At 36.4% G+C, this 24,053-nt stretch overlaps 1 protein-coding gene across 1 annotated transcript; it reads right to left on the reverse strand.

The window, feature by feature from the left end:
- Positions 1 to 19,862: 19,862 nt before the first annotated feature.
- Positions 19,863 to 22,742, reverse strand: LOC129732857 (sodium- and chloride-dependent GABA transporter 1). The gene is made up of 8 exons (XM_055694206.1): positions 22,168 to 22,742; positions 21,845 to 22,112; positions 21,674 to 21,775; positions 21,428 to 21,611; positions 21,106 to 21,373; positions 20,945 to 21,048; positions 20,514 to 20,883; positions 19,863 to 20,445 (listed from the first exon to the last, which is right to left on the reverse strand). The coding sequence occupies exons 1-8, from the start codon at positions 22,372 to 22,374 to the stop codon at positions 20,221 to 20,223; spliced, it is 1,728 nt and encodes a 575-aa protein (XP_055550181.1). The 5' UTR covers positions 22,375 to 22,742; the 3' UTR covers positions 19,863 to 20,220.
- Positions 22,743 to 24,053: the final 1,311 nt, after the last annotated feature.

The raw sequence follows: 24,053 nt of genomic DNA on the forward strand, positions 1-24,053 counted from the left end.
TGTTTTTTTTCAAACGGCGGTCGATTTAATTAGTTTTCAATCATAAATATACGGTCAATCATGCGTTGCCGTGTGCACCTAACTCTCATGTCATTGGCATTCGAATCCATACGCGTTCGGCGCGATCAATTCGATTGAATTAGCATTTTGGATTGCCTATAATTCGACGCCAATTAATGCGTCAATAGATGGCTCCACGGTTGGAGATTGTACTCTCGCTGAGTTCAAAGTGCTATGAAATTTAACTGATACAATAAACGAACCAATAATCGTAGAGTGGCGGTTCTCATTTATCGATAAGAGTGCTACTTAACAACGTCGGTATAGATTAACCGCAGTCTGTTACACAAAAATATGGAAATAATCATCGCCCAGATTGCATTGTAAAAATATTTCTGCTAGGTATTTAAAACTGATCGGTTCCAAAAAGAAAAAAAAAAACTCCATTCACTGTGAAACCCATGGCATTTTTTCATCATCGCTCATTCTCATTACTCATCTGGACCAACCGCTCAGCAGCGGTTGTCAGGTCCGGTTCGATCAGTAGCGTTTTCAGGCTTACAACGTCTAATCGCAGAATGATACCGAAAAACGTAGTTTTTTTCTCCACCCGGTACACGACCTAGTCAAAAATCACCTTGCAACGGAAAAACGTTCGGTTTTTCCAATCCGCCAATCACCATTCCCACCTACCAGCAGACTGGCCTGTTTCCACGCTATCCGTTTCAGTTGCTGGTTTGTTGTTTGGTAAACAGCAAACAACACCGCAGCTGAGCTGACACGAGAATAAAGCACCTATGTATATAGCTGTGCCGGAAGCCTCTTCAACGCATCCGGAGCCAAAAATCTCGGCAGAAAGAAGCCATCTGGCAAGCATTCCAAACAAACCACCAACAACCCCGCCTCGAACGATCGCTTCCGGTCAAAGCGACATTGCAGCGTAACAACCGTAGAAAAAAAATATACCGGACTGTCCTTTCAGTCCCACAAAGAGGCCCGTGTTGGCGTTTTGGATCGATCGATGAAAATTGATATCCACTTGGCATGTTCCCTTTTTCTGGCCCATTGTGATGCGGTGGAGGAGCGACGGAAAGCACCGCTGCAACCGCCAATCCTATCCATTATTGGCCAATCCTATCCATTATTGGCGTGAGATAAGCTGCCACCCACCCGAAATGGGTGATATGTGACGTGTTTCTGTGATTTGATACCGGTCTCGTCTAGACTTAATCGCGAAACGATTGAGATTGAAAGCTTTGCTATTGTTCGGACTGTTAAGCCCGCAGAAATGTGGAATGTCACAGCGAGAGCAATTTTTAAGGGGTCGATGCAATCAATAGGTGAATATTTTGTGTGTTGTCCTGGTGGGCAGGCCATCGTCCAATCATAATCGTGCACGGTAGGAGAAACCGAGACGAGGGGTGAGCGATTTTTTGTCCTCTTTTGGACTGGTCCAACAACCAGGTGTACTCGAGAGCAAGAAATTGCTTTATCATTATCATGGAGGGCAAGAATAGTGCAGAGGTCGATACGACGCTAATTTCGTTCAAGAGGACTACGACAATAAAAATAACAAGCAACGTAGAGTACGCTAGCCCGTAAAAAGAATCTTCCGTAAAGTAAGCATCAAACCGTTGCTTAGTCGAAATATTTTTACAATTTATTGAACTGTGTGAATTTTATTTATTTCATCAGTTTGTAAACTCCCAAACACCTTTCTTGATCACCGTGCCAACTTAAATACGTAGGTTTAAAAAAATGTTTCTATGGCATTCATTTTCTTGTATTTCAGTGGCGTTGTTTGATATTTTCCCAAATAAATTGGAACTTGGAACTAGTAACTCTATAGTAATATATGGCTTGAATTTTATTTAATTTACATGTGCCTAATATTGGCTTGATTCTCGACCTGATAAATTTTCTTTTCGACGTTCAACTGACAATTCCCACCTCCGATTACTTGTTCGATGATAAGACAAACAATTCGCTTCACACCACGTTGACCAAAAATGTATCTCACTAAGCCTTAACAGCAAGTAATTCCAGCAGCTGACATATCACAACACAGTATTCACATATCATCAGTATATTCGAGCTAACCACTAGTAGCACTGTGCCCCTGATCGACTGATTGAGGAAACCGTCGAACCCGAGCATTTCATGCTCCCTTCCGAGCCCACCAGCTCCGTTGTTCGTCAGGAATGTAATAATGAAAACATCTTCTATTAGCAAATAAATTGTTGCCACTACAACAACAAACACGAACTACGAGCGAAGGCCGGTCTATCCAGTTTGTAACCACGCAAAATTGTCACATTCCTACACACCCACACTCGCTTGTTGGTATACTACATCCAGTTTCCACTCGATGAAGCCGGCCGGAGTTACGATTGAGCATTTCGGTTACGGCCAATTATTTGCACACACTTGATCTGCATCTGCTGGCAGCGTTAACCGTAACTGGCAGTCATGCTACGCATCCTTGTTTCGGAATTACGCTGCATTTCACGCAATCAGGATGATGCTAGTGATGTTGCGCGAAACCAAATGACTGCTAGGGTTCACAATAATTTTGAGAGCCAGCCGGGTTTGCTCGTATGCATTCCAAAAGTGGCTGTCATAGAGCAAGTCAGCATCACCTCCCGCAACCGTTCGATAGAGTTTGAGGTGAAAACAAATGCATTACCTGAAAACGAGAAACTGGACTATTCTAACACAGATCGACACATCCGCTGACGTACGTTTCTATTCCAATGTAACAAATTTCAATGAACTGCTTTCCACATTGGGATGGCGGAACAGGACAATCTGGAAAGTGAACATATCGGTCAGAAACAACCCGCACCCTCCTCTTTCGAACGACACATTTAACGAAATCTAGAATTTTGTGTGACCGAGCAACTACATGAACCGGTGGCCTTTTTTGAGGACGGAAATGGTCTGACTTAGAAATGGAGTACGATGATTATAAAAGCAGAAAAGTTTGTGGTCTGTAGGTAAGTATTTGTATTGAGTTACCGAATTTTTGCTTTGTAACAATTTTGATAAAAGAACTTACTGGCGACACGCGACCTCTCTAATGCTTTCAATGTGATTTTGCATGGCTGGAAATGATCAAATGAGCAATTCCACAAAAACGGGCAACCAATTTAATCGTCCATTTTTTATTTGGCTGAAACTTTGCATAGACGTTTCTATAGGCAAAAGATGCCATTTTGTGCTATTGATTTAATGTTTTCTAACACGACTCATTTTTGAGAAGCTATTGAAAAATGCTTTTTGGGAATGTATTGATGATCTACTATATAAAAATGGAATTCCGTAACGCTTGATCTTATTGATATTATTCTCTCCGTCTCTGTGGTGTACAGTAATCATCATCATTTAAAATCGTTCTAAATCAGAAAAATAAGCGGTGACATAAAGGTTTGTTAACCTGAAAATGTTCGCTGATGTTCAGGAAAGACATTTGGAGAAAAATAATTAGTATCTGATTACTACAACTTGAGATATCTTTCACAAAACTACTTAAAACACGCAAAATTATGACTTTTCAAGCTGAATTTGCCTCTAAATCAAAACTCAAAGCGATGACATGTGGTTCTTTTTTCATTAAAATGTATATTACGTTCAGGAAAGACATTCGAGGAAAAATAATTAGTATCTGATTACAAAAACTTGAGATATTATTCACAAAACTACGTAAAACATGCAAAATTATGACTTTTCAAGCTGAATTTGCCTCTAAATCAACATTCGAAGCGATGACATGAGATTCATTTTTCATTCAAATGATTTTAAATGTTCAGGAAAGACATTGGAGGAAGAAAAATTAATAGCTGATTACTAAAATTTGAGATATTATTCACAAAACTACAAGAAAAAAGCAATATTATGACTTTTTAAGCTGAATTTGCGTCTAAATCTAAATTCCAAGTAATGTGAAAACATGTGATTCTTTATTCATTAAAATGTTTGTAATGTTCAGGAAAGACATTCGAGAAGAAAGATTAGTATCTGATTACTAAAACATGACATATTATTCACAAAACTACGTAAAACATGCAAAATTGTGACTTTTTGTGCTAAATTCACCTCTAAACCAAAATTCAAAGCGATGACATGAGATCCTTTTTTCATTAAAATGTCTGTTAATGTTCAGGAACGACATTGAAGGAAAAATAGTTAATAGCTAATCACTAAAACTTGAAATATTATTCACAAAACTACGTAAGACATGCAAAATTATGAATTTTTATACTCAATTCGTCTCCAAATCTAAACTTAAAGAGATGACATGTGATTTTTTTTCATTAAAAAGTTCCTTGATTTCTTGAACATTCGAGAAAAAGTAACAGCTTTGAACAATTTGATTACTAAAACTCGAAATAATAATCACAGAACTACGTGAAACATGCGAAATCATGACTTTTCATACTGAATTTGCCTCTAAATCAAAATTCGAATGATCTGTGATTTATTTTTAAGATGAAATTAAGGGGAAATAATAAGTACCTGATCATTTGAAATTTAAATAATTTTAATAAAACTACGTGAAAAATGCAAAACCAAGATTTTTAGGCTTAATTTGTCTCTAAATCATAATTCACGTGATTATTTTCAATGAAATGTTCGTTCATGTTCAGGAATGACATTTGAGAAGAAATGATAAATATCTGATCACTGAAAATGTAGATATTATTCACAAAACTACGTAAAACTTGCAAAATCATGAATATTTAGGCTCAATTTGTCTCCAAATCAAAATTCAAAGCTATGATATGTGATTGATCTTCTTTTTACTATATAAAAATGGAATTCCGTAACGCTTGATCTTATTGATATTATTCCCTCAGTCTCTGTGGTGTACAGTAATCATCATCATTGTTAATCGTTCTAAATCAAAAATAATAAGCGGTGACATGTAGGTTTTTTAACATGAAAATGTTCGCTGATGTTCAGGAAAGACATTAGTTATAAAAAAAATAGTTATCTAATTACTAAAACTTGAGATATTATTCACAAACTACGTAAAACATGCAAAAATATGACTTTCTGTGCTAAATTTGCCTCTAAATCAAAATTCAAAGTGATGATATGATTCTTTTTTCACTAAAATGTTTCTTAATGTTCAGGGAACACATTCGAGGAAAAATAATTAGTATCTGATTACTAAAACTTGAGATATTATTCACAAAACTACGTAAAACATGCAAAATTATGACTTTTTATACTTAATTCGTCTCAAAATCAAAGTTCAAAGCGATGACATGTGATTCTTTTTTCATTAAAATGTTCGTTGATGTTTAAGAAAGATATTTGAGAAAAAATAATAGGTATCTAATTACTAAAACTTGAGATATTATTCACGAAACTACGTAAAACACGCAAAATTATGACTTTCTGTGCTAAATTTGCCTCTAAATCAAAAATCAAAGCGCTGACATATGATTTTTTACACTAAAATGTTTGTTAATGTTCAGGAAAGACATGTGAGGAATAATAATTAGTATCTGATTACTAAAACTTGAGATTTTATTCACAAAACTACGTATAACAAGCAAAAATATGCTGAATTTGCTTCTAAATCAAAATTTCAAGCGATGACATTTGATTTTTTTTTACATTAAAATGTTTGTAAACGTATAGGAAAGACATTTGAAGAAAAGTAACAAGTTTCTGTTTACTAAAACTTGAGATTTTATTCACAAAACTACGTAAAACTTGCAAAATTATGACTTTTTATGCTGAATTTGCCTCTAAAACAAAATTTAAAGCCATGACATGTGATTTTTTTTTCATTAAAGCGTATGTTAATGTTCAGGACATTTGAGGAAGAATAAATAGTATATGATTACTAAAACTTGAGATATTATTCACAAAACTACGTGAAACATGCAAAATTATGACTTTTTATGCTGGATTTGCCTCTAAATCAAAATTTAAAGCGATGACATGTGATTCTTTTTTCATTAAAATGTTTGTTTATGTTAAAATATAAAATGTATATTTGAAGATGATTTTCTGTATACAGCACAACAATATTGCAGCCTTCTAATAGCGCTCTCGATCAACCAGATTAGTTGAGAAAATTCGTTATCGATATTGTTTTAGCACATTTTGCATGTTGAAGGATAAGAACAACGATACATCGTGCCTCAGAGCTGAGTCGAGAAAAATTGCAGTTCGAAAAGGTTCGCGACCTGATCGGGGATCGAACCCGATATCACAACCGTGTGGTAGCCAAACGACATCGCTAACCACAGAGCCACGAGGACCACATACAGCATACAGAATACAGAAAATCACCGAAAAATATTTTTTTTTTTAATTTATACGTTTTTATACGATTACATGCGAAACTTTAATTATAATAACTTTAATTATAATTTGTTTTTTTTTTGCAATAAAATGTTCGTTGTTCTTTCATCTACAATTTTTTTTTGCAAGATAACCCATGTCTTATTAGAGAGCTTTTAACCAGAACGTCATTCAGCTCTTAATCTTACTGTTTTACTTATTTTGTGTTAATCCGAACTAGAACTCACATTTAGCTACAGGAAAGGTTACGATATATTTGTTTGAATATTGATTAAGAGGCAGCTTAAGCATTAAAAATCTTTTATTTTCTTATTTTCTACAAAGTTTTGTGGATTCAAAAATGGCGACTTCCGGTTTCAGGAAAATAACCTAAAGTGACATATGGCCAACAATTTCAATACTTCCGAAAGTGGACCTCCATACGTCATTTTACAGCGATGACACATTTTTTTTTTCATTAAAATGTTTGTTAACGTTCAGAAAAGACATTTGAAGAAAAATAACAAGTATCTGATTCCTAAATTTGATATATTATTCAAAAAAACTACATGAAACATGCAAATTTATGACTTCTAAAGTGATATTTGGCCAACAATTTCAATACTTTCGAAAGTGGAACTCCATACGTCATTTTGAAATCAAAAATGGTGACTTCCAGTTTCTGTAAATCAGCCCAAAATCACAAAAAAAAAACAATCCAATATGGGTGATCCCGAGCATCGCCGGGAATGTTCAACTAGTTACAAATATTTTTAGAGCCAAAACGGTTTGTTTGATCGGTGTGACGTCTTGAGCAAAGTTGAAGGTGATATTTTGATCTTTCCGAAATAAATATGCACTCTAAAAGAATTATTTATTTTGTGAAAAAAGTTAAAAGCAAAATTAAAAAATTAATATTCAAAGAAGCTCATTTTTTTTAAATCATTTTTTTTCTAAAAACTACAAAAGATTACCTAAACAATAAAAACGGTCCAATCATGGAGAAAAAAAAAATTTAGGGGCACTTTTATTTCTAGAAGGACAAAATTGTTATCTACAACTTTGCCGAGGACACTTTGCCAACCAAACCGTTTTGGCTGTAGAAATATTATTAATTTCCAATAGAGTATTCTATAAAAGAATAAAAATATTTTCACAGTTAAAACGGTTTGTTTGATTGGCATAGTGTCTTCGGCAAAGTTGTATATAATATCTTTATCCTTCATTAAAAAAATGTACACAGTGAGTTTTTTTTTTTTCAAAACAATTGTTTTTACCCTGAATTCTCCATGATCGGACCATTACATTGTTTAGGTAATCTTCTGATGCATACATTTATTTTGTTTTGTCACTCTGGTACATGAAATTTAGTTTTGTGATGCAAGGAATTTGAAAAATTTGAAAGCAAGCTCAACATTTTTTAGTAACGTTCAGCTTTAAGGGGTTATATACCATTCAAGTTTTCAAAAAATTGAAAAAAAATTATTCTATTTTGTTAAAGTACAGCATCTTGAGAACATTTTTACAAATTTTCATAAAAATCTGAGCAACAGGGAGAAAGTTAAAGCGATTTGCAGCGCGATCCGCCACAGTCGCATAAGCTGAACTTGAAACTTTATACGCGTTTATCTCGGAATAGAGTTCCTCAAAACATGACTTCGCGTGTTTTAGATGCGGTGAAACTACTGAACCGATTTTCTTCATCTTTTTGCCTTTCTCCTAGAAAGGTATAGCAATCACTGGGAAAACCAAAGGTATAAAAGTGGTCCCAATGGCCGAATGTCATATACCACTCGACCTCTTTCGACGAACTGAGCATTTTCTGTATGTATGTATGTATGTGTGTATGTGTGTATGTGTGTATGTGTGTATGTGTGTGTGTGTATGTGCAACATTTTTTCTCACTCACTTTTCTCAGAGATGGCTGGACTGATTTTCATAAAATTAATTGCAAATGAAAAATCTAGTTGTGCCATAGGTTGCTATTGAATTTCATTGTAATCGGATTTTTAGTTTAGAGGTTATGTATCAAAATGTAAAAATCACGAAACATCAATATCTCAGAAACCACACAACTGATTTTAATAAAATTGGTTTTAAATGATCGGGCTGTCTCCAGAACCCTTAACTTTTGAATTTCGTAATGATTGAACATATGGTTCAAAAGTTATGTAAAGAAAAGTTATCCTGAGGTTGTTAAAACTCACTCATTTTTCTCAGTGATGGCTGAACCGATTTTCACAAAATTAGTGTCAAATGAAAGGCCTAGTTGCCTCATAGGTTGCTATTGAATTTCATTGCAATCGGATTGTAACTGTGTCCGTTGTTCATAAAAATGTGAAATCACATAATGAAAGTTAACATATTGACTTTCTCCTAACGATCACTGGCTAATTAAAAGGTAGAAAAGTGATCCAAATGGCCGAATGTCATATACCTCTTGACTCAGTTCGACGAATCGAGCATTTTCTGCATGTATGCATGAGGCTGAGTCTGACCGCTAGGTGGATTAATTTAGGTTTTTTTTATGATCGTTATAAAATTTCCCGGTCGTTGAACGATCGATTTTTAGTACACGAAGTTTAACTTTGCCGAAAAAAAAAACATTTCAATGCAATTTTCCGCGCTCAAAACATGTTTGTTTTCGGGAAAAACGTTCCTGTTTGCACTGAAATTAGAATACTCATAAAAACGATCGTTCAGAACACGGCATACTTCGAAACTAATGAAATAATATAAGTTTTTTTGATTTCAGTTGATCTGCTGCGTCGCAGCTTTAAGAGATTACGTGCCTGCTGGATCACTAACACTCTCATCCTATTCTTACAGTCGTAAAACCTCATTCTTGGTTATTCGCATACTTCATATTCTAATGAGTCGAAAGGGTTTAATTTTCACAATAACGTTTAGGTCTCTGCATGATTATATCTTCGCTCGCCTTGCTGCTTCAGCTTCTGGAATTCTTTTTTTATTAAATTCAATAAACTAAAAAAAACTTTAATTTATTCGTTTATTTGTTTATAGAATCATCTGACAGTTGTCTTAATAAATCGATAGTTAAAAAGAACTTAGTCTAACATTTTTCTGTTTTAAAAATTTGCGTGGATTCACCAAAGTTAAAAAGTTGTTCAACATTTGCGAAAATTCTTATCATATATGGTGCAGGCGTAGTAGGCGTAGTTCGTGCGGTGGAATGTATTAAGTAGCATCGATGAAGATCCCAGCATGCGGTGTGAAGCGCTAAAATTAATCGTGGATATCAATTTCGATGAGTCTATTTGAAATCCTAGCAACGAATAATGCCTGCTGTACTTGCTGCGAGGCTCAAGCATATCAAGTCCCAACAAACGACGGCAATCCGGATACGGCAGAAGGTTAACTTGATCACGCCAGGGTGAGTCCCTTAAAGCCAAACGGACAAATCTTCTCTGAACACGTTCTCATCTCAAACTCCAAACAACTTACATGCATTTTCCAGTAGGAGATGCACCAAAAAGCAATATAACGCTTTCAAGCAATGTCCCCATTGAAATTTTTGCGATGAAACCAAGTTGTCTAATGGCTTTAGAAACGATCGTTGTGCGGTATCTCTCAATAGTAAATTTTTGTTCCAGGATAAAGACGAGATCGTTCACCTGATCGATTCTGTTTAGCACCATTCTGTCAATAGCGTACATAGAAATTATCGGCGATTGAGTCTGGTGAAATACAACCACTTCGCGTTTTGCTGTGCTCAGTGTCAAGGCATTTATTTTAAACCATGTCACAAAGCAGTACAGTAGTAAACGGTAACATATTGTCGATATCACGGATTGTCAAATAAATTTTCAAATCAGCGACATCAACAAGTCTGAAACTAACTCCTAGAGCACTAGCCACGTCGTTGAAAAAGATTATGAAAATAGTGGTCCAACCTTACTGCCTCGCGGTACACCAGATTTGTTCGTAAAGAAAGTGGATACAGTACAGTCGAGCAGAACCTGCAACATTTTATCACAAAGAAATGATTTCAACCCCGTGACGAAACGCTACGAAGCTCCCAATCGCGATAACATATTTTTCCGAGTTCACAACGGAACTGTCGATCTGAAGGAGAAAACTGAAAAAAATTTAAATGAAAAAAAAAATAGAGAATGTAACAGAAAGATTGAGTTACCGTAATGTGTACAATAGGGTGTCCCAAAAATTCGACGTTGAAAAAGTCAAGGTGCTCAGCCCTTAATTGAAAGATAATGTTATTCATAGCATATTTGTAGCACACTTCGTCTTTCTAAAAAATTGTTTTCAGTTTGCCCAAACGTGATTTACGAAAAAATGACTTTTTTTTGGTCTTTTGCACTTTTTTCAATTCTGTTCAATTCCTATTTTTTCCATACATGTTTTTATTTTTGTGGGATTGGTTTTGAATATTTTGCATGGTTCAGTTCAGCATTGCATTCAGTTATTTGACTCCCAGAGCCCATTGAACATCACAGAAAAATTATTTTTTCCCATAATTTTCAGATAAAACCCTTCAAAACACTGTTTATTTTGAGAGATAAAAAATAACAATGCTCAGAAAACAAATGCATTTTAGGATGGCTGATAACTCAGTAGATGGTTTAAAAATTCGGGAAAATCTGCGAAAAAAGTTAGAAAGAAAATTGTGATTATTAGTGCCTTCTAATCAGGCTTCTGAATACTCCTCTTCGTTGGAATATGTAGGGGAAATGCTTCATTATTCATCTCATTAAGCCGATATTCACGAAGAATGCACGTATTAAACAACAAATTTTCATGAAATCATTGAACAAATAAACAAAATATGCTTACGTGCTCTTATAGAATCGTATCAAATAAATAGAATACTACCTAGATATCCGCTGTAGTTGTTTACGTGCAAATATGGTAACCTAGGTAACCACGGCAGTGCTGTCCATTTATGTCAATTATGTCGGAATAATTCAACATTTTCAGTATGATTTGTTCGTATTAACAGAAACCGATTTGGCAAATTTTGGTTTTCTTCAACGCAGTGAAAACAGATGAAAATACATACAGTTGAAATTTAGGAATTGCAGTGATTCATCTCATATATTTCTGCTAATTTAAGCTGGTTTTTAGAAATTTGAGGTGAACATTTCAAAGATTTAAGTATTTTAGTGTAGCGAGTGATTTTGTTTAGTGATAAAAATAAAAAGTGGTCCGCTAGTGATGAAAGAAACTTTGGTTGGCTGCTGAACGAGTCCCGTTGTAGTCGTATTGAACAATGCGCGGATTTTGTTTTCAGAGGTAGGCGATTGAAATAAATGAGTTTTCGAGTGCAGATGTCTGACTATTATATCAAATTTAGAGCTTTTGAGTGAGTTTTTGAGGATTCTACTTTATGAGAAATCTAAAGTGAACTAAGAAGAATCCATTCCGTGAATTAGCAGATCGATTTAGTTAGAAAATATGCATTTTTTTCTGTTTTCAATTGGGTTTAATGTTGTATGAGATGAATATATGGGCTGAGATGAATAATGGAGCAGTTCCCCTAGATGTTAAATATTGCTCTTGATACCAGTAGGCAGTAAACACGTGTTGCATATGCAAGCAACTCATATGTCGAATTCGTTTTTTCGGCAGGACTATCCCGTCCCGAACTACGCTTTGCAGCTGAAAAAAAAAACACCTTCAGAGCAGTTGCAATGGTGTGCGTAATACCAGAGGCAGCTGTCACTTTTGTTTTGGTCATTATCGCCTTTGTCTTTTATCGCGTTTGTGCTACTGTACGAAAAGTTTGCCAATTTACTGAAAAATTACAAAATAACAAAATAAAATAAATAAAATTCAAACTGATGTTTGACACGCGAAGAACGATAATCAAAGCAAACCAATTTTGACACATTTTTTTTTTTTTGATTTTGACACATACGTGTGAATGTGTTGGTGTCTTCAAAACTGCACTCTGTTTCTTGCGCGGACTGTCCGGGACAGAAAATGGATAGTACGGGATAGTCCGGAAAATGTAAAAAAACAGTGATAGGACAAAGTGTAGGGGAAAGTAGGTAAAGACGGACACCCTAAGGTTTAATCTAAATAATTACCTAGGTATTGCTATTTAGATCGCAGTAGTCATACAAATTGAAACTTAAGGTCATTTGCTTTCATAATCATTTTTGGTATTAGTGAACTTCCTCCAAGTTTAATGTGTTTTGGGTCTTCAAAAATAAGACTATAAATTGCTGTTTTTTGACATGGTTGGGAAAGACGGACACTTGGGGTGGGTAAGATGTACACTACGAAGGTAAAGGTGGACACTCACAAAAAAGATGTGGTACGTTAAGTATTCTTTTGATTTATGTGTTAAGTGATGGCCATACATTACTCTACGTTATTAGAGTCCATCTATATCTATATCTATATCACGTGAACAGTTTGAGAAGATGGGTTTCGATGAAGGCGAAAATTCTTCGCCTATATGGCCTGTTCTAATTGCTAAGTGATTAATATCTGCTGGTTTCTCTCGCGGGTGTACTTTGTGAACATCTGTAGTACACAACAGATGCTACATGTGAAAATTCTTGGAAAATCCGTGTGTCCATCTTTCCCTATCTTAGTGTGTCCATCTTGCCTGACATGGTTGTAAATTTTTCAAACGATCGTAGCTCTTCATCGGAACATCGAAAATCTGCTGGATTTTCACTAGAAAACCGAGGAAAGACTAATTAATCACTTTACTATTGTGAACAAACGAAAACACGTAAGTTTCACGAGTTTTTCACTATTTTCCGTGGAATAAAAATTACATCAAATTGCGCGTTCACGAAAATATTCTTTGTTTTACTTACAAATTTGACAGTTTGCTTGCTGAAAACCGATAATGCAACTCAAAAGCATTAACACACTATAAAGAAGGTATTCGCATCACTCAACTATCATAATACATTCTAGTTTGTGAAATATTAAAAGTGTCCATCTTACCCGCAGTGTCCGTCTTTACCTACTTTCCCCTAGTCCGCGGGGTAGCTACACCGCAAAAACGAAAACGACAATAGTTTTGCTTGATTTGATACAGCTCTTAAGAAAAAACTAATCAAAGGTAGCCATTTTCACAACCACGAACTTTATAAACGCAATGCAAAAAAGAGCACTGTGATTTATGGTGCGCAGAAAAAACGATAACTTAGACATCTCCGATTGAGTGAGCACAGATTTTAGCTGCTCAGTTCTCGACGGAGTAAAAATTTAAAATCTAATTGTGATTCCGAACGAATCCTTTACAAAATGAAATTGCTCTCGGGTGTTATAGGATCTCGTTCGCTTTGCCTAAATAATGCAGCTGGCATAGCTTGGCCACTGGTAAAGATTGATATTATAGCGTTTCGCGTTGACGGTGTTAAAAGAGATTTTAAAGGCTGTTCGCATCTACGCGAACTTACATATGTAGTTATCAAAATGTGCGTGATGAGCAAAAATATTTCCTTCTTTCTTGTTCGCTTGGCAAAACTAAACAAATATGTATCAGAAACGCCGTCAACGCGAATTACATTGCATCATGGTTATCACAGTAGTTGACAGGGCAAAAAGTGACACTTCACACTTATGAGCAGAGCCTATCCAGCCGATCGGCACAAATTGTTATCAGATGTTACTCTGATCGATTCTTCCTACCTCCGTTCGAAAAGAGCATAAATATAATAGCGTACCTAGTATTAATACTGCGAAACAACAGAGTAGGACATTGAGCACCAGACAGTTCGATTGCGATATTTTCATCAGCTAACTTGATCGCTCTGGCATATTATTTCATCAGGCGAAAATGATAAAAGAGTTGGTATATTCGAAAGCCTACTTCTAATACAAAACTTAATGTTGCTCATAATAAGTGAGAGATAGAAACATGATGTCTTCGGTAAATTTTCTTGTTTTAAGATAACCTAAAATTTTCTCGATTATACCTTGCGTCTATCTTATTCTGATTAAAAAGTAAATTTTCTTATCTCACTCACTGGTGGATTGATCTCCCATCTTTCTACATTAAAAGATGCATTTTTAAATATCCTGAAACTTCTCCGAATATACCTTATGGATATAATCAACATTTGAATCACTATTCAAATAATCGCACAAAAACGTCGAAATAAAACAATGTGCAATGGAGATATTGAGCTTTAGTGGCATTTTTGTAAAAATGCATAGTTTTCCATCTCATTTAAAACGCCAATATATCAGCCCCCCGATAAGATACCAAGGATCTTTTAAAATATAAATTTTCGTCTCGAATTCCGCTTTGCAGTAAAAGTTTCAGTTGTTGATCAAAAAAAAATTTAGATATGTGTTTTGAAGAGTTTTATCTGAAAATTATGACAAAAAATCACTTTTTTGTAATGTTCGATGGGTTCTGTGGGTCAAACAATGCCATGCAAAATAATCAACAACCACCCCACAAAAATAAAAAAATATATGGAAGAATGTAGGAATCGAACAGATTTGAAAAAAGTGCAAAAGAGTGGTTTTGTAGCTTGAAAAAGTAATTTTTTCATAAATTACGTTTGGGCAATCTGAAAACAATTTTTAGAAAGTCGAAATGTTCTACAAAAATGCTATAGAAACATTATCTTTCAATTTAGGGCTGAGCACCTGGAGTTTTTGCAACATCGATTTTTTTTTGGGACACCCTAATGTACAGGGTGTTCAATAGGTTCGAATACACTTTCAAAATGTTTGAAAAAGATGAATGCACAAGATATTCTTTCCCAAGTAATTTTTTATTGGCTACGTTGAGAACCTTTATAACGAATCCCTTCCTCTGTGCTGTATGACAAGTTTGAGACGTTTCTCAAAATAATCAAACCCGGCACGCACCTGGTCCATCGGAACCTCATCCCAGATATTGAAAATGAGCATCGTAAATTGGTCCTTAGTGCTCACTGCTTGGCCAGCATGTTGGATCAAATATAAAAAGTAAAGTTGTTCTATTTATTATTCTCCATTTTGCAGAAGTTAGAATTTTGTGAATTATCTACCTAAAAGTGAGAAATGAGTTTTATTTTTCTCATTTTTTCATATAAAAATTCACTTTGCTGAGTAAAGTTCTAGCACATTTTGTAAAAAACAACTTTGTCCAAGACACTATACTTGTATCTGGTCATTTGAATGAACTATTGTGAAGTTTTCTCTAGAATGCCCCTAAAATCATTTTTTGATGTAACTTTTTATAGTGATTTTCTAAAAATTTTCAATGTTCTACAATGTTGTTGACTACAATAAAACACACAAGTTCACCGAAGAAAGTTTATTTTTATCTCTCAAGTTTATTTAGTTATTAAAGATTTTTAATAAAATAATGCACTTATTGATTTACAAATATTTGCACAGGAGACAGCGAGAGACAAATACCTATATCTGGACTAAATGACGTTTTTCTTATACTTAAATGTAGAAAAGGTTTAATCTGAAAATATTTGCAGATTTTAAAGATATCTGTTAGTAAATTAGTGCATTGTTTCAATAAAAATCGTCAATAACCGATGAAATGTGAGAGATAAAAATAAACTTTCTTGGATGAAATTGTATGTTTTGTGATAGTAAACAACAATGTAGAACATTGGGAAATTGTAGAAAATCCCCACTAAATGTTATATTAAAAAAAATATTTTTAGTGGACATCTGTAGAAACCTCTACAAAAGTCCATTAAAAAAAGGCAGATAGAAGTGTGGTACCTTTGAGAAAGTTGTTTCTTATAAAATCTCCAACAACTTTGCCGAACAAAATGAATTTTCATATGCAAAAATGAAAAAAGTAAAATTCGCTTCCCATTGTTAAGTGGATTAATCACAAAATTGCAACTTCTATAAAATGGAGAGTAATTAATGGATCGACTTTCCTGGAGGCACTATGGCTCTAAAATCTAGTTTTTTGAGACAAAATAATTTCGATCACGTTTTTGCAGCTTTAGAAACAGTGTGCGCTGCACTGTGCGACGTTGCGGTACTCTTTCATCATGTAGCTGACACAAATACCAATACAAAAAATGCACATGGTGCATACCTGGGAGGGAGAACCGAATACTACACTCAACATTAATCAAAACAGAGGTCACGCATAATTGTTGTTTTTTGCTGGCGTGTAACTATCTTCCTGATGTAACTCGAGCATTACTCGAACAAAGTTTTAAGTTACACCAGGAATACTAAATATGCAAATTTGTCTGTAGAACACAGATTTTTCGAGTCAGTTTCTTCAGATTTTTGAGTTAACATATATTTGCGCAGACTTTCTGAAAATTTGTGAGAGAGCGTTACCTACGAGGCAGATTTTTCGAGCTTAGAAACAGTTGCAAAAATTTTACAATTTTATACCTTAAAATTTTGTGAAACGTAAATCAACGTAAACGTAATCAAGTTTATAGTTCGAAATTGTTACCAAACGACATTTGTTCTCGATACCCAAGTAATAATAACGTAGGGAGTATTGGCCGAAAAAGGCAAATTTAGTTTTAAAATACAAAAATAATCTATCTGACAACACTTCCGGTCAAAAACAATATTTTTCCTGGATTTCTTGGTTTTTTTTTTTGAATTCATCTATCACTATTTTTCGGGTGTCTTACGTCTATAAACTGTAAAAAAAATAATTACGAAGTTTACAACTTTTTTCGTAAAAATGTTATATCTCGAGATTGGTTCATATTACCTCGGGATGATAGTTGTTTCTTATGTGAAATTTTCCAAGAAACACGATGAAATTATCAAATTTAAAATAAAAATGGCAAAAATTACCGAAAATTGTAAATCTAGTTTTCTAATACAAAAATAATTCATCTGTTAACACTTCCGGTCAAAACTTATATTTTTTTTTGGATTCATTGATTTATTTTCTTCAAAAATCATCTATTAGTATTTTTCGGACACCTTACGTCTATGAATTGTAAGAAAAAGTAAAAAGAGATTTTGAATGCGTGACTTTGCAATAAACAGGGGGTCCCACAGCGTGGGGGGTATTCCAATCGACACCAAATTTGGGATTTTTCCAAAGTGACAGTAGATGAATAATTCTCCCAACTTTGAGCAAAATCTGTGATGGTCGTGTCCAAGTTTGTGCTTTCTCGTGGTCACTTCGTATGGAATGACCCATAGGACATTTGAATTAGCTTGGTCATGGCTTCAAGATCAACTAACGTTAATTCTGTTTATATAACTTTTCTTTTGAGAAAATTGACATCTTCTTTAATTTGTCCTTTTCTACCAAAAGTTGTTCAAACGATTCAAATATTCTAACATTCAGCAACGATACATTCTTGAAAGATTTTTTTTTTCCTGTGTGGACTCGTCACTGCGACCAGAGATTAGTTCTATTGTGATATTGCCCAGGTGCAGGGGCGGATTAACGTAAAGGCGAAGCAGGCGGTCGCCTGCTCGTCAATCATCGAAGGGCGCCAAATGAGTGAGCGAAAAAATAAAAAAAAATCAAAACTCGAATCATAATAATATTATTGAAATTTGGCAAGTTTAGTTGACTATTGTTTTTAGACTGCTATTCCTAAGAATTAGCGAGTTAATAAAAAATTGTAGAATAACATTAGAATTGGACTCGGACGGGCAAATGCTAAGGCAAACGTTAACGAGGGATGAACAGTTCGTCGAAAAACGATATCAATGATTGCACATCTCCATTGGGAATGATCGAAAATCTTCTCCATGACCGCTTGCTTGGTAGTGCCTACTTCGCCACCCCCTTTTGATTGTGGAGTCAAACTGTTCGTTGTAGGTCTTTGAATCAGCGCCTTCGTGAAGATGTCCGCCAACAGCTTTTCGGTTCAAATAGGTGCCATTTGTAGGCATTCAGCTGCGATGTGGTCGTATATAAAATGGTGTTCGATGTCAGGTTTTGAGCCATCCCTATGACACTACGGTTGTCCTCAGATCGTCACCGGTTGCACAATCTTAACACCAACATCATCCAGATACCCGGCTTATCAAATCACGCCAGCCACATCAGCGCTCAATGCCACGTGCTTCTTGCTTGACCGCGAAACTGTGGCCGTAAACTTTGAACAAGAAGCCACTTACTGATTTGCGAAGCAGTGAGTCCGCCTTAGTGTAAGGGGAACAATTTCGTTAAATTTGACGTCTCTTCTTGCGGGTTCCATGAGTCTTGAAATAGTTGAGGCTCATTTGAAAAATATTCGCGGCCTTGGTACACGGTGAGACTTTTATTTGCCACTAAGCTAACGGCTTTCATTGCTGCTTAATCAAAGAACATGAGTCGCAGAATCCAGTAGAATCCAACTCCTTTACAAAACCAAGGGTCATCTTGTGTTTCGCAAGGTTGTTGAGAGCTTGTTGACTTGCATGATCCATACGACGATGTCACAACTTACTTATCTCGGCCACGACGATATTGGCTTGCCCAAAAGACAATACTTCCAATTCCAATGGATCAGGTCACCGTTTTATTTTGTCCTGGTCTTCGCGAACAGTGAAGTGAGTCTTTCGTAATCGTGCTAACTGCTTTCTTAGCAACGCTTAACTTGAAACGGATTTTTTTATAAAGGCTTCTTTTAAAGTTTGCCACATTTCAGCTGCCGTTTGATTTGACCGAGCAAATTCGGATTTTCATCCACTGTGAGTCCAACAAGAATTGATTTGACCTTGTAGTCGGTTTTATTCCACTTCTTGAGAGCATCGGCTGCCGCCGAAGCTGGTTTTGTCTGCGCAGATGAACCTTCAACTGCATCCAAATGAAGCTCGACTCGGAAACACTAATTTTCATAATTCGCTCCGGTCAGCTGCAGGATGCGTTCCTTTGAATTGCGCATAACCTCTAGGATAGCTTCGTACTTTGACTCGGACAGACAAAGACGAACTCAGACAAACGTTAACGAACAAGGAATGTTTTATTGAAAAATGACTTTACGTCTTTTCCATGAGCACTTATTGACTTCTCAAGAACTGCCTGGCAGTGCCTACTACTCAAAAAATGCTCATAATATAAACTTAACAATGATGACCAGGGGGGCGCCAAATCGGTTTTCGCCTGCAGCTCAAAAAACCCTCCATCCGCCCCTGCCCAGGTGTTTTCTGTACTCCGCACTTCATGTTATTGGCAATATCACTATTGAAGTAAGTGATACGCTTATCATTCAAATCCGTGCTTGTGTGTAAATTTTACCTTTCTGTTCGAACTTATTGCTCTACTATACCGAGCCTCTGTCCATCCTAATAATATCGCCCAATACAATTACCTGAAGATAACTTTCATACGTTACTCACACCAGTTTTATAATAATAGGGACTTATTTTTGTTAGAAGGAGTGTCAACAGGGGTACTGTAGAATTCAGATTGAAGGAAAGGTATGTGGTGGGGAGCCTAAGTATAAACTCATGCAAGAATCCTTTGACAACCAAATTGCCTGATTCTACTAAGATTCGAACCCACGATCACCCGCTTACCAAAGTGGACTCTGTAACCTTGCGGCTACGGAGCTCCCCCTTCCCGAAAGATTGCTATCTTACCTGGTTTTCTTCAGACAGACGGAAGCAAATGAACTTGTAATTTATTTTGAGACATTATTAAATCAATTAAAACACTAAAATTCATTTACTCAAATTATATGCATTTATTCATGTTATTTGAAATAAGGATCTAAGTTTACAAATAATAAACTATTCACATGTTATGTATCCGCAAAGATTATTGAACTAGCTTATTTAATCACACTTCAGTGTCCGTTTAAGAAGACATCTTGAATAAATTCTAGGCAGCTTGCTAAAACGAAAAAGTAGAGCAATCTAACAAAATAATTACCGAACAGCCGTTTCCATCGAAGATCCTTCCTGTGCCTCCCACGAAGCCTGAAACTTCACTCATTCAAAAATCCTCATTCATTCGTAATCCTCACCTAACTCGTTCAGTTTTGAAAACAAATTACCTGTTTCACCACCCGGTTCTCATCAACCGGGCACAATACTTACAACGCAAATCGCAGGAGTAGTAATAACCCAACAGAACTTCCACCAGGCCAACGGATAATAGCCGATCATATCCTTGATGCCATCATAGAAGCGGTCCACACCGAACGCCCATGCAATCGAGATACACTCAAAGAACATCAAGAACAGCAAACAGAAACCACTGACTGCGTACGAATCGAGAATTTGGAACACATACATGCCGCCCTATTCCGTGGAGATAAAAAGGCCAATGATTGATCGATTCTCTCCGAAATCCTCGCACGAATAATTACCTCCGTGATACACGTTAATCCGACCAGATAGCTTATAAAGCACACAACGGCAATGAATACCTCCTTGCGTTTTCTTAGCAGATGTGGCCACTCATCAATGACGGCTGTAATAAATCCTTCCATCGTGCAGAACTGCGAATCGAGACCAATTAACAGCAGCATAAAGAAGAACAAACAGGACCACAGCGGGGCCCCTGGTAGCTGCAGCACTGCCGAAGGATACGCCAAAAATGCCAACCCAGGACCAGAAGCGGCCACCTCTGCGACTGGTCGCTGCTGTTCGTGTGCCATGAATCCGACCACCGAGAAAATTACGAACCCAGCAAACATACTGGTACTCGAATTTACCGCGCATACAATCAATGCGTCTCTGTTTGAAACGTTAGATTTAGTATAAAATCGTATTAAATTCAAGCCGAAGTTATTCTTACTTATAGACATTGTTGTTAAATTTGTTGTAACTTCCCAAGGCGACCAGTGTTCCCAGACCGAGACCGTACGAGAAGAAAATTTGCGTGACGGCATCAATCCACACCTGCATGTTAAATTAGGCTTCGATAATGCATTCGAAAGAAAATTGAAATTAAAGTACCTCTGACTCCGATAATTTGGACAGATTGGGACTAACGTAAAACTTAATACCCTCGAAAGCACCTGGTAATGTGATGCCACGGATTAACAGAATCGTCAACAGGAAGTACGGGAATAGGGCAGTGAAGTACACAACCTTGCCAGTCCATTTGACACCTTTCCATATACAGAAATAACATAAAATCCATACCAACAGTAGGGTTCCCGCAAGTTCCCAACGAATAGATCCGACCTCATCGATACCACTCGAAATCATTAAAGCACGACGCCTGAAACGATGAACATAAGCATCAACCGGGTAACAACAGGGAACCAAAACTTACTCCCAAAACTCCTTAACTGGATCGGACATCTCAGACATCGACACGTTGTTCGAGTTTAACGAACAAATTTTAGTAAGCGTATTGTTGACCCCCAGCGATTCCCAGCAGAGAAGATTCTTCCGGTCGTAGGGATTCACGCAGTTCACGGAGTTCCATGCATTATCACAGGTACGCCAGGGAACATCTACTCGATATAGCAATCGTCAAACCAGTTTCAAAACAATTGAGAATCGAGTCCCGACTTACCAACACGTAACGACATGAAAAAGTAAAAGACTGCCCACGCCAAAATGACGATGTAGTACACATTCATCCAACAGGACATGACGGCTGCCGCGTAACCAATACCTGTTGAAAAGAAAATTCATCAAATTTTTTTTTTACTTTGCTCCCCTCCGTTCTCGTACGGTTTCTTACCTTTGAATATAGGAGCAATCTTGAAAACACCCAACCCGCCGATGGTCAACATTTGACCCAGTGCCAACTCCATGAAGAACATCGGTATACCGGCCAGGAACAGCGTAACAAAATATGGTATCAGGAAAGCTCCGCCGCCATTTTTGTAGCAAAGGTAGGGGAAACGCCACACGTTGCCCAATCCGATGGCCAAACCAACCACGGACAGAATAAAATCCAACTTCGACGCCCAGGAGCCGCGCTCCAGCGTCGCCTCCTTTTTCGCCACCTAAGAAGGGAAGATTGTTTTAAAACTTAACGTATTAACTGGTTTACTGGTTTACCTTATTCTGTGTCATCTCGACCACTTGAAGATGCTGCTGTTGCTTTTGTGTACAATCCTCTGCCGGTTCTGCTTCCGCGTTTTGCTGTTTCAGTAGGTTAAGCTCAACGCTGGTCGTCCTCGGTGCGTCCTGGTGCTCCTGGTGATCAACAACATCCAGCGTATTATCTAGACATTCAACCGCTAGGGACGTGGCACCTTCTGTCATATTACGCTACCAGATCCCTGCCGGAAGACAAAGTTTCGGTTGGCCTGGTGCTCGCAGCGAAACTGGCGCACTGTGGGACTCTCGCAGGGGGCTCGGCAGAGGTAGGCTAGGGAAGCGAAAAGTGAGTTCTCGAGCTGTTGGATTTTTTTTTTTCATTTTTGGAAAGAACAGAAAAACAATAAAATTTTAGTTAGCATTTTGTTGGTACAGTGATACAACAACTCCTGTGGAATGAAACAGATAAAGTTACATCAGAATTTGTTCGTAGCGTGTGTGTAATCTGTATCGTTGCAACCTGAAGCGGAAAATTGAAATTAGGTAACCTGCAAATAGTAAAAATTCAGATGATAAATATTTTTATTGTTCGGAATATAAAATTTTTGTAATTGAAATTTATTGCATCATCATAAGTTATGAGGTTAAGACTGTGCTTCGCGTTTCATGCAACAGGCAGAAAATAATTGCTTCCATGATATGATACATGGTACATTGCTGATGCTATGCTATGAGTAGAGGACAACAGAAGCAGGAAGCTCTGTTTGTGTGAGATAAGATTTCTGCTGTACATACTGTTTGCATTGCTGGGCGGAATTTTGTAAACAAAACGCCAAATTCAGTAGACAAAGGTTTACAGCTCTCGGTACGATACGATTGGATACAGAGGAAGAGCAGTAAAGTGCAAACGTGCGATAGACCTTGAACAATTATTTGTGTTCCAAAGAAAGAAAGAGTGTCCAAAGATGATAACGGAAAACATTACATTTTCAAATCGATCTTCATCGATCAACTTGAAAATTATCAAACTTAGGCGCTTTGAAGGTTTTGTTTCAACCAAATGGCCTGTACAAAGCTGAACTCGAAAAAACTTAAAAACTAGAAAATAAAATGTCTATCCAATAGGGTGAAATCAAAATTTATGACTTCCGTTCGATATTTTGGTTTCTTACTTTGGCATCTTTCAGTCAAGAGATGCGACATTTCTACAGCACCGCTGCGATAATATATGAATAAGTTTTTGCGTTCAAGTAAATCTTGTGGATTATATACCATAGTCCTCTAACATTCAGTTAGTAAAACATCATTTTTCAAGTGCGACTCTTCACATTTAAACATTCAGGTTTCGAAGCATGATCTGTGTGATAGTTGGTTTCTTTTTCGTGATTATTCTTACAATGTATTGATTTATTCATACAATGTTTTGATTTCCACGAATTTTATTTCAAGAAATAAAAAAACACTCAAACTATCGACATCTTTGTTTTTCGCCAACAAGTTTTCTTCAATCAGGGTTAACATGACTTTGTTTAATCTTCAAGCGTTTTGTGAGTCACATGAAAACTACTCGAAAGCTCTTGTTTTGATTTTAACAGCTGGAGGACTTGAAAAGGAAAAAAAATAATTTAATCGAAACCGGAGATTATCACCTGACGATTGTTAATTGAAAACAACAATGAGCGCTCTATCGGTTACTCTCTCCGTCATTAGTTTCTTTTAAAATGATCCGGTGAACAACAGGCGGGAAAAACCACAAGGGTTGTATGAAAAGCCACGATCGCAAGTTTGACGTAGAACTACATCGTCAGTTGAATTCGATACAGGCACAACTGAAAATTCATAGTCTGGAGAAAAACGCGTTTGAAAATTTGCGTCGAAAATTTCTTTTTTCATTCTAGTGAAAA

The sequence above is a fragment of the Wyeomyia smithii genome, chromosome 3 (assembly GCF_029784165.1).
Source record: "Wyeomyia smithii strain HCP4-BCI-WySm-NY-G18 chromosome 3, ASM2978416v1, whole genome shotgun sequence".
Lineage (NCBI taxonomy): Eukaryota > Metazoa > Arthropoda > Insecta > Diptera > Culicidae > Wyeomyia > Wyeomyia smithii.